Source organism: Dermacentor silvarum, chromosome 7, assembly GCF_013339745.2.
Source record: "Dermacentor silvarum isolate Dsil-2018 chromosome 7, BIME_Dsil_1.4, whole genome shotgun sequence".
In the NCBI taxonomy this organism is placed as follows: Eukaryota; Metazoa; Arthropoda; class Arachnida; order Ixodida; family Ixodidae; genus Dermacentor; species Dermacentor silvarum.
Window position 1 is genome coordinate 105,047,285 of NC_051160.1, and position 11,383 is coordinate 105,058,667.

General features: G+C 44.4%; 1 protein-coding gene across 4 annotated transcripts in view; it reads left to right on the top strand.

Moving 5' to 3' along the window:
- LOC119458342 (monocarboxylate transporter 12) overlaps nucleotides 1–9,576 on the top strand; it is a 47,740-nt gene extending 38,164 nt beyond the window's left edge. For 3 of the 4 annotated variants that reach the window (XM_049671105.1, XM_049671104.1, XM_037720175.2), the window contains exons 4-6: nucleotides 1,800–2,783; nucleotides 5,648–8,153; nucleotides 8,184–9,576. In XM_049671105.1, the coding sequence (XP_049527062.1) occupies nucleotides 1,800–2,783; nucleotides 5,648–5,817 (1,154 nt within the window). In that variant the 3' untranslated portion in view covers nucleotides 5,818–8,153; nucleotides 8,184–9,576. Of the gene's footprint in view, nucleotides 1–1,799; nucleotides 2,784–5,647 lie in introns of all 4 variants that reach the window. The other variant, XM_037720176.2, reaches the window with a different exon arrangement.
- The last annotated feature ends 1,807 nt before the right edge of the window (nucleotides 9,577–11,383 follow it).

The window sequence follows — 11,383 nt, forward strand, 5'->3', positions numbered from 1 at the left end:
GAGTCTGCATACAAAAAAAAAAAAAAGAATCGGGCTTATATACATGCGTGTAATACCGATCAAATTTAGACGTCTAGGCAACTTACGGATCTTGTAAACGATAAAAAAATACTTTCAGCTATCTGGAGCATACCATGGCAGTGACACTAATGAAACAAGGGAAACACCATGTTACTAGCGCCACGTACCCTCAAGTGCAAAAGTTTAAGGACGATTGGTGTCGCTAAATTGTTTTGTTTTCTTCACCGCCTAGGCATAATGTCTGAAATAAAGTGGTACTGCCTACGTGGGCCCGTTTGACCAGCGTCATGCATTATAATGCAATTTCCCTTTGTACGGCGGTGCTAGAAGAAATAAAATGTTTTTATTGCTGATGCCATTGTCTGTAAATTTTAGCACTCGATTGTACAGCTCCAGCGGAAAAAAATTACACAAGTACCTGGTAGCCGTAGCGGCAAAATCACGACAAGCTTTCTGACGGCCACTCCTGCTTTGGAAAATGAAATGTGCGGCTCCGGCCACCAGTTACTTGCTCTAATCTTTTTCTGCTGGGACTGCACATTGTTGTATTTGCTGACGGAGAGAAGTGTGATACTACAGCAACACACGTTGCTTTCGAGGAATGCAAACGTGGTGAGATTAACCAAATATTAAGTCGGAACACATACGTTAATAGGCTACCTAAAAACGACCAATTCTTATCGAATGGCTGGAAATTATTGAGCCGAAGTTATCTGCTCCATGCATTCGCTCAGAAACTGGTGCCCCTGCGGAACGAACGCAGCCATCGTGCAGCAGAATTATCCGGAACAGTCCCCCCACCCATCGTCGTGCCTCTTTCGAGACTCCCAATTTAAGTGTTCCGGTCCATTATATGTTCGAAAGAAACGAATATTCGAAAACTTCAACTACCTTACTCCTGAATAGAATACGAATCGAATAGCAGATACTATTCGATTCACACCTGTACCTGTACTAAAAACTCTTCACCACCAGTATTCCACTCCCTGTAGCCAGGCCTCCCGCTGATTACAAGATACATACATTACATATGACATACATTACATGCATACATTGCATATATTCCATACGAAATTACGCTTTTTTTCTTTCTTGCTCTGTTTATCTAACGTCCTGTTACAAAACTTTTTTTTGCGTTCTAGCTCAGGCAGGACGAAAACCCTTAAGTCAGCAGTGATTACTTCATGAACACCGGATCCTGTCGGATGGACTTCTCACAGCACCATGGTAGTCCTAATACGCACTTTCGACACGAATGGCTGCGCCGTAAATCGCCCCCGGCTGAAATATATACCAAGCATAAAGCCACGGTACCTTAACATATCACGTGTGTTTTTCTGTATTTTCAACAGATAAAAAAATGCCTAAGACGTGTATTTCTGGAAGAGGCGAAAAACACATGCATGCAAAATCGCAACCTCCAAGTATAGCTATCAAAACAAAAAAAGACTCATTTTTAATCTTAGCTATCAAAACAAAAAAAGACTCATTTTTAATCTTTTCAATTACATGGAACACCCGCTGTAATTGAGAAACTGAAGCCGAGCAGTAATTGATGTCATGTCCATGTATGAGAAATCCTAAGATTACCACCACTTTCGAGATAACGATCCCTTATCGACTGCAATAACCGTTAACGTATAACTCAACAGTTTGTCTGTAGCTCCCGTCTAGCAGTTCGGGACTTGAACAGCGATGCGTGTTAAGTACATACCTGACCACCGCTGTGTGTGTCTGTATCCACTGCACGAGACTTCACGACGTTCTCTCGGTCGCAGGAGCTGCGGTGTCGGGCGTGTTCGTCGGCGTCCAAGTGCTGGTGTCGCAGCACTTCGAGAAGCGGCGTGCCACCGCGTGCAGCCTCATGTTCACCGTGTGCGGGCTCAACATGTTCTTCGCCGCGCCGCTCGTGGACCTGTTTCGCGTCACCTACGGCATCAGAGGCGCCTTCCTGCTGCTCGGCGGCCTCATCCTGAACGCCTGCCCGGCCGCCATTGTCGTGCGAAACCCCACCTGGATGCAGGTCAAGGACACTCCATCCACCAGCCAGAAGGACGATACTTTCTCCTCGAATAATAAGATGTCGGTTGAAGCGCCCCTTCTGACTTTATATTCCGAAAAACAAGAACGTGATTCCGAGGAGACGAAAGCCGTCCTCGAAAGTAAAACCGAGGTACCGGTGCCCAAGGTGCCCGTGGGCCCTAATTATGCGAGGAATCTCAGGAATTTTTGCTCGATCCTCCGATCCACGACCGCGGTGAAAGAAGCGGACGAGGGGATCTTCCAGGACTTGACTGCCAACGCGAGGCGGTTTGCGACGCCTCGATTTGCTCTGGACGCGCTCTCCTTCTCCATAATAATCTTCGGACTGACAACGTTTTTCTTGTTGTACGTGGACATCGCCACCGACCGAGGTGTAATCCCATCTCGAGCGGCGTTCCTCGTGTACGCCTTTGCGGCCGGCGACCTCGTCTGCAGGGCGCTGAGTGGCGTCATCATCGACTCGGGGCTGTTGACGCTGGACTCTGTGATGCTCTTCGGGTACGTTCTTCAAGCAGCTGGCTTCGAGCTGTTCGTCTGGCTCAGGACTTTTCCCACGATGCTTGTCTGCTCGGCGCTCATAGGAGTCAGCAACGGACTTAGGCATTCGCTGCAAGCGCCGCTGCTAGTCAGGGACTTCGGAATAGAACACCTGCCCGTAATGATGGGCGGCTTGTCGTTCTGCAATGGCGTGGTGCTCTTGACGAGGCCGATGTTGGTGGGTGAGTACGCTGCACTCCTACGTAACGCCTACCTCGCATAAGCGAGCAGTTTTCTTGTTGTGACGACGAAATTTAGTGAACAAGGAAACGACTGATTACAGAACTGGTAAGAGCAAAAGCGCAAAAGAAGACAGGACTGCTGTCTAGCGACAATCATCATCATCATAAATCATCACTTTATTTCCGGCATTACACTCAGTAGGAAGTAAGCGCTTGTCCATGTCGCTTGTCATGCTTTCTTTTTTTGCGCTTTTACTCTGATTAGACTATGGAATACGAACTAGCCCAAACTGCCACCCTCGTAAGTTTAGTGGAGTTTCGTGCAAAAAAGTGACCCGAAGAAAACAAAAGTGCGCTGGTGTGGATAGATACCGCCCCACACCAGTTCCTTAGAATAAAACCCGAGCGAGTATGTCAGCGCCAGTTCTTCTGATAAGAAAACGTGCATCATGCCATTAGCAGATCAATAAAACTGTCCTAACAAGAAAGTATTCACTAGAAAAAACTGGAACCACCTTCGCTATCAGCACCTTCGCTATCACTGGAAGATAGCGAAGGTGGTGCCAGTCGATAAAAGTGGAAATAGAAATTCACCTGCAAATTGTCGCCCTATTTCCTTGACATGCATTTGCTGCAAAATGCTTGAGCAAATCATAGGTTCTCATATTTACGATCATATAGAATCTAACAGTTTCTTTTATTTCTAATCAGCTTGGGTTCCACAAAGGTTTTTATTGTGAGACTCAACTCTTTGAATTTACTTCTGACCTGCATCCTAACGTGAACTCTAAGGTACAGACAGATTGCACATCCCTTAGACTTTGCTAAAGCCTTTGATCGTGTAGCTCACTGCCGCTTGATTTTAAAACTATCATCGCTAATACTAGGTTCACTTACGTCAACATGGCTCCGTAATTGTCTAATACATCGGCAGCAGTTTACTCTAGTAAACAATTGTTTTTCATCACTTTGTTACGTTTCCACTGGGGTACCGCAAGGCAGCGTTCTAGGTCCCTTACACTTTCTATCTACATCAATGACTTGCCTGACAGCATATCATCTTGTATGCGCGTATTTTTGCTGATGATAGTATTATTTAGCGTTCAATTCACAACAATAGTGACCATATCGCCCTTCAACAGGACCTTGAACGTATTGGTGAGTGGTGTTAATGACATCAAATGATTCCAAGTGCAAAGTAATCACCTTTAGCAGTAAACTTCATAACTCTAGCGGTCTATATAAAATTGGTAATAACATTGTGTGACGTACTAAGCAGTACAAGTACCTAGGCACCAACCTAACCTCGAATCTTTCTTGGTTCGCCAATATCACTTCCATCTGGGCTAACGCATCAAGGTCATTAGGTTATCTACGCCGTAACCGGTATAATACTCCCTCCAGTGTAGGTAAACAGGCCTATCTCGCTTTTACTTGCTCTCAACTTGAGTTCGCCTCCTCAAGTTGGTCCCCGTTTCAACAATATCTGATCAACACGTTAGAAACCATTCAGAACAGAGCCAGTCGGTTCATTACGCATAAGGAGATTACGCATTACGCATAATAACACAAATTAAACAAGACCTTTCATTTGAGCCATTCATTACGCGTCGTGACATTGCTCTTTTATCACTATTCCACAAATTCATTCTCACCATTAGGACGTCCTCTGTACACCTTAATCTCGCTCATCGAACTTCACGCAGACTGCATAACTTCAGCTTAGTGCGCGTGTACGGTGATACTGACGTATTCAACTTATCGGCTCTTCCTGCGAGCTATCCGTTTGTGGAATGACCTTCCGGATAACCTTGCATGAGAGCGAGATCATGAAAAGTTTTGCGATAATCTTAAAAAATATCTATGCGCCAAAATCTGATGTTTGAATTTACCCATTGCCATTGCCTATAGTACTGTTGCCGACATGTCTATTTTTTATCTTTTCTTTTTTTTCTTTCTTTTTTACTGGAAAACGATCTTCTGTAAGTTGTTCGCGCTTTCATTTTTTTTTCAATGCCAATTTTTTCAACTTTCAATGCCATTTTTATTCCCTTGCTTTTATAGTGTATCTTGTTAATTTTTTGGGTTCATTCGCATCCTTCTGCAGTAATCGGTGTTTTACTTTGTTAACGTGTCATTGTATTTTAATCTTTATCTATGTATTTACTGTACTGCCACCCTTACACAATGCCCCACGAGGGCTCTCGAAGGTACTTATAAAATAAAAAAAATCAAGAAAGCTTAATGTTGTTTCAAATATTTATGGCAATAAAGTAATCGATTATCGCGTTTATCTGGCGTAGGAGCTAATCAAAATCAGACGGTTCTTCACATAGCGTTGCTTCGAAGTTATTGCAATTCTTGCAAGTTGTAGTTATTGTAAATGTTACAAGATTTTCGCTATCTTTTTGAAATAAAATGGAAGCTAAATACCTTTTATACGAACAGCCTTTGTTTGTTGTTGTGCAGCCTCCCGCATTTTTAGCTATATCGCGCGAGGACACTATAGTATGGTCGCACGTCGTCCAGAAGGGAAACATCGCATTAGACGACTCTTGCACAAGAGAGTGCTTAGTGCACTTGAGAGTACTTCTGCCGAACTCGCTGACTATCGCCGCTGAAAGGCGCTAAAATTACCCGCGATGGACGCTCGCGCGATATAGCTAAAAATGTGCGAGGCTGTACGTGTTATCTTGCCGGTAGTCTTACTTTGTTTTCCCTTATTGTCTCCGGTTGCGAAATACTGGATGCTGTAATAAATCCCGCCCTCTTTCCCACTCCTCTCCCTGACTATGCTATCGCGAGCATCAAGTACGATCCGATCTAACGTTCCCTTCATAAGTTGCTGGTGTCTTCACTTCCAGGTTACTACCGGGATCAGCAGGGATCCTACGACGGCCTCCTTCACATTGCGGCCATCGTGAACGCCGCTTTTTGCGTCCTGTGGGCGATAAGAATATTTAGCGAACGGACACGCCACTGGTCCCGATGCGGGCACTCCAAACAGCGCCAAGAGGAGCTTGGCTTCTCTTGAGCGGCTCCGCGGAAGAGAGCGCTGGTTTAAACAGCTTGCTTCGACGATTGTGCACTTCCAGTCAAGAGGAGAATCGACCCCGACCGCTCGAGATTGCGAGACGCGCAGTGCAGTGCCTACGGAAGAGTATGTGTACTTCTTATCCTCGTGACGCCTTCGAACGTGAGGTGCTCGGGGTATCGGGAGACAAACACTGCAGGAAAGGGGTGGTGCGTGCCAGCGCAAGAGACCTGCCGCGTTGGGTGGGGCCGGTGACGCCAGCATCTGTGTGGTTGAGAGTGAGCTGCAGTCGGTCACCTTTTGGAACCATGTATGTATGTTTTCTAGCAGCTCAGCGCAGAAACTTGAGACAAAAACTGACGGAAGCCGAGAAAGCTGTGCGTGCCTCTTCTTCTAGCTGTCCCATTTATTCCAAGTTTCGGCACTTGGCACTTGCAAAGATGTAGTAGCAACAAGGCCAGTGCTAAACACTAGCAAAATGCATATATGGTATGACGCGCTTTGGCCAACACAAATAGAAGACTTAGTAGGTGCAACTTGACTTGTTTTACTCGAAGGTTTCGTCAGTGCTCGTTTGATATATTGGTCACCCCTCAATTCACTTTATTTCCTTAAAGTGGTTGTTATACAAGAGGTGTTACATAAAAGTTGGGTATACAGCATAAAGGTGGCACCACTGTTTTCAAATCGAGCAAAAAAACGTGTTACATCTCGAAGAAATTGTGATGAGAACGTGATGGCCACGACTTGACGACGAAGGACATTCTAGTCTTTCGATGTTCGGCAGAAATCGAGGCTTAAAATGTGCTCGTGCGCGAACGTGGGTTTAGCCACCTGCAGTTAGCTACCTGAAGTTAAGGTATTCTTGAAGATGACCAGTGAGTTGTGATCGACGGGACAGAAGAACAGTGTGTGGTGGGCAGCGAATAGATTAAGTTATGGAACGGGGACTATGTGAGAATGTGGCGATGACATGATAAGAGTGGTAAGGTGTTATTGTTTTAGTTTTATTGCGGGTATGTTAATTCTTTTTTTTCCATGTCTCCATGTGAAAAGGAGTAGCCAGCGCCAATTAAAGGCCACAACATCTGCTAAATTCCATGTAATAAAAAAAGGCTGATTCTTATTCCTCGAATGATACACTGGATGAATGTATCTATCTAGGCGCAGAATACTTTGGCACTGTTTATTCTTTTGTTGTGCGCGAATATATTTTTTCTCAGAACTCTCAAGGTGCTTCAAAAAGAAATATTTTTTTTAAGGAAAAGAAAATAATTGCCGGAAAACCTGCTCCTTACGGATATGTTAGGTAAATGGGAGAGGAAGGACTGAGTATGCATTACTTATGATTATGGGCCTTTACGACGACGGACGTGGCAATCCCCAAACTGGAGACCAAAGGAGGCAAAAAGAATTCAGCTTGCTGTCAATTCAGGCAAGATATCCGAAAAAAGACGGAGGTATGGGTAAGGGTGTTAAGGAATTGCTAGCAGAAACTCACCAATATGCAGGATATTGCCAGGATATCATCTCTCTTCTACGCGCTGTTTTGCCTGGTAAAGTTAGTAGTCCGGCAACGTCTTATGCGGTCAAGGAGAAATGTGGATAAAATAGGCTAGAAGAAGGCAAATGAAGAGGCTGGACGGAACGCTGGGGGCAGAAAGAAATGCTTTAAATGAGCAAAGGTTTGAATGGACCTTGAAATGCGGCATAATTGCAGATGAAAGGATGTTCGCAGGAAGAAATGAACGTGTAAATAACGGCATGTTAAAGATGGGAAATGTTGGGTGTCAGATACCTGAGCAGGTGTATAAAACCGCAACCAGAATATGAAACGGGAAAATATCCGAAAACAAAGTTATGAAATAAAATAAAATAAGAGAAAATAAAATAAAAAGCGGCATTTCTGCACCAACTGCAATTTAAAAGGAAATGACTCAGGAACTGAACCGAAAAAAGCGTTTTTTTGCCTCACGTGGAACACCTTCTCTGGAGCTTTTGATCCTCACGTTGCCAGCACTCGTGGCTCAAGCACTTGTACATGTATGCTACCTCGTATGTAAATCAACACGGGCTTGCTCTCATCTTATACGCGCTGGCACCGTTATAGTGGTTGTCAACGTGGTTGTCGGAAAACAGCCATCTTAGTAATACACTCGTGAGTGTCTGTAATTGGCGGTCGTCAAATAGCTCTGCGATCGTAGGAGACCAGCATAACCACTGCAATGACGAAGCACTTAATAGCTAGGCCGCTGCTTTTGGTCACACTGGTACGTAAAGTGTAGTAGATGAGATAGAAATCACATATTGCTTCTGAGGCATGCTTCTACAATATAGTTTTTGTTTGGTACACTTGCGACACGAAGAACCACGCGTGTACCTAATTATTATTATTATTTTCAGTCTTTCCGTGCATCCCAGGAGCACTGTCCTTTTTTTTTACCACGGAAATTAGGGCTGTCTTCCTGCAGTTAATCATAGGTTATGCAAACGAACATACGCAGTTTCAAACTAGCTTGAGCAGTCACAATTTCCTTTATTTTTGCTTTGGAGTTGAATCGGATGTTAACAGAACAGCTTTCACCAAACCAAAACGTGAGCCAGAACAACCGAAAAACAGTTTCGGTTCGACACTTTGACCACAACATCGTTGTCTGTTTGCATTCGCCCTTTCACGGCCTACGGTTGAGGTTTCGGTATGACCAGGGCTACCTCTCGATTTCTTCGAGAACAGAAAATGCCAATACTGACAATGGCAGACCACCTATGTTCACGATAAAAGTCCAAGAGGTAATAGACAATCCTGGAATGTCGGCCTATCGCTGGTCGTCACACCAAAAGTCGGTCACGGCCTTCTCGAAGTTTCTACGTTCCTGTGACGTATATTAGAGATACATCGATATGCCTGGTGTGCCCCTTCCCCCCCGCCCCGTTCTTTCGCCCACACACACCTTTTTTTTTGCGCGCTAGAATTCTTTTTGCGCTATTCGTTCCATCTTTCATTTCCCCTTACCTTTACATTGATATAAGGCAGCAAACGTGAAGCTCTTCCGGTTAATCTCCCTGCATTTCCCGTATCACTTCTCTCTCTTTCACTCTCCATGTTCTCTGCATATCAAACATTTGTTCGGCCGCAACTCGAGTACGCATCACCCATTTGGTCACCTCATCAGGCTTATTTAATTAGTTCCCTCGAATTGGTTTAAAATCGTGCCGCACGTTTAATTTCCAACAACTACAACCGCCACTCAAGCGTAACAAACATTAAATCATCGCTCTCCCTTTCTAGATTGCAATCAAGGAGAATAGTCGCCCTAATCTGTCTATTCCACAAGATAGTCTATAGCGTCAATCATTCAACGCTGCCTCTTGCACAACCTTACCGCACCTCACGTCGTTTAAACAACCCTCTAAGCTTCCAACGCATTTCTGGTAGAACCGTTGCATTTAATTCATCGGCTTTGCCGCAGGCTATCATTCACTGGAATGGTCTTCCTGAGCACATCGTGAAGATCCGTGATCCAGCTAGTTTTAGGGCCGAAGTAACGGCCATTTTTTCTAAATACTAATGCGTTATTAACAATTGTGTAATGTTGTGTTTACTTTTCAGTGATGGGTACTGACAGTCAATAAGCATTGTTTTGCATAGTCATTTTACTCATGCTCCTGACATTACCCTATCTATGTAATCCCCCCCCCCCCCCCCTCACACAGTGTTCCGATGCTGGAGCCTGTGAGGCAACATGAATACATAAATAAATAAATGGGTGATTCACACTGGAGGTAGGAATGCTTTACTTTCTTGCCGATACCTCTCCTCCTATCAAGTTCAGACGGATTTGTTCTATATTTGGCAAATTCTCATGCCCATTTGGCTCATGCATATATTAACCCCTCCTTTCCTTCCCTCACAAATATGAAAAAAAAAATGAACGACATGCACACTAAGTACCAAAAAAGAAATTGTGCTGGTGCGTCGACCTGTAGGAGTCGATGTTACGCGAAGCATTTTGCAACTATCGAGCTATCCAACCTCGCTCGTGGTACCGCAAAGCATTGCCAGATGGACCAATGTGTTTGTGTAAGGCGAGCAGCTGTACGCATGACGCGAGCTTGTGTAAGACAGCAGGCGACTACGGCGACTACGGTGATAGCACAACGATGTGCACAGCGGGGCCGGCAGAGAAAGACGAAAAAGGAACGACAAGGACGCTCAGTGCATATCGTAATGGAATACTAACCAGCCCAGTCTCACACCTTGCTTCAGCATAGCCTGACGACAGACGTTTCGCACGGAGGTCAAAACACTTCTCTGTAATGCACGAGGCGCGTACTGCGCTCGCGATATTAGCGATAACACGTGGCGAGAAACCGGCCGAATGTAATTATGCACGGCTACGCTTACGAAATGCCGTGCCTCCTCTCGCCCTGCTGTTCGCCTAATGCCATGGGCAGCGATTTTTGTCTTAAGGCCAACCTCCACGCAGCGAACTTTCGGGACGAAGCCTTGGTCGTCAGGTGCGCGATCTAGACAAGGTGTCTTGACTTAGCAGGGGGGGGGGGGGGGGGGCTGTTTGAGCTTGTTGTCGATCCATCACCGCGAGGTAGTTATTTTGTCTACGTCCTCGTTACCCTTAGCTCTTTACCCTCACAGTATGTGTCGCGAACTCTGGGCTCCGGCGAAGAAATGTTCAAACCTATTGCGTTGCGACCTGGGTGGATCCAAAAAGCACCGCTGTCCAGTGCTGGGCAGTATCGTACATACATACGAGAACACACATTTATGTTAGATACTATCTCAGATACTCTTTGGGTATCTTGTATCTCTATCATGATACGTCTGGCAAGACGTGTATCAGTATCTGTATTTGAGATAAATGAAAGAATGTACCGTGTATCTTATGATACAAGATACAAGTATATGAGCCATCGTGCAGGGGTTTCTTATTGACGTTCTTGTAGTTAGGTCGCGACACGCTAGCTGGTCATCAATCACAAAGCGACTAGCAAAGACCGCTGACAACGCAGCGTATAAAGAGCTTTCATGTAAAGCATCTAAAGCAACCCCAACCAATTGTTTCGGAATGAAAATATTATACTTTGAGCAAGAAAGGCAAAATTTTTGAGTTACTAACAGACATTTCATGCAGATAAAACAAAGTTGGTCGGAGTTAAGAAATTTCCAAACATTTTTGTGCATACGCGCTTCCTGCTACATTATATATATATATATATATATATATATATATATATATATATATATAATCCCTTGAAAAAGGTCGGTCCACCGACCGAAACTGTTGGGAAAATAATAAACCTAAGATAACCGCGAAGTTGTGCTTCTGATTTTCCTAAAACGCTTGGCCCATTGAAAAATCCAGTTACTACTATATATATATATATATATATATATATATATAATGACAAATTTGGGAATGTATCGAAGTATCTTAAGATACAAATGGAAAGTATCGCGTCGGTTACAATAATTGCGGTAGTATCTTGCATATCTGTTTCTCCAATACTCGCGGCCAGAGTATCTTGTATCGTATCATTTACAATTCCT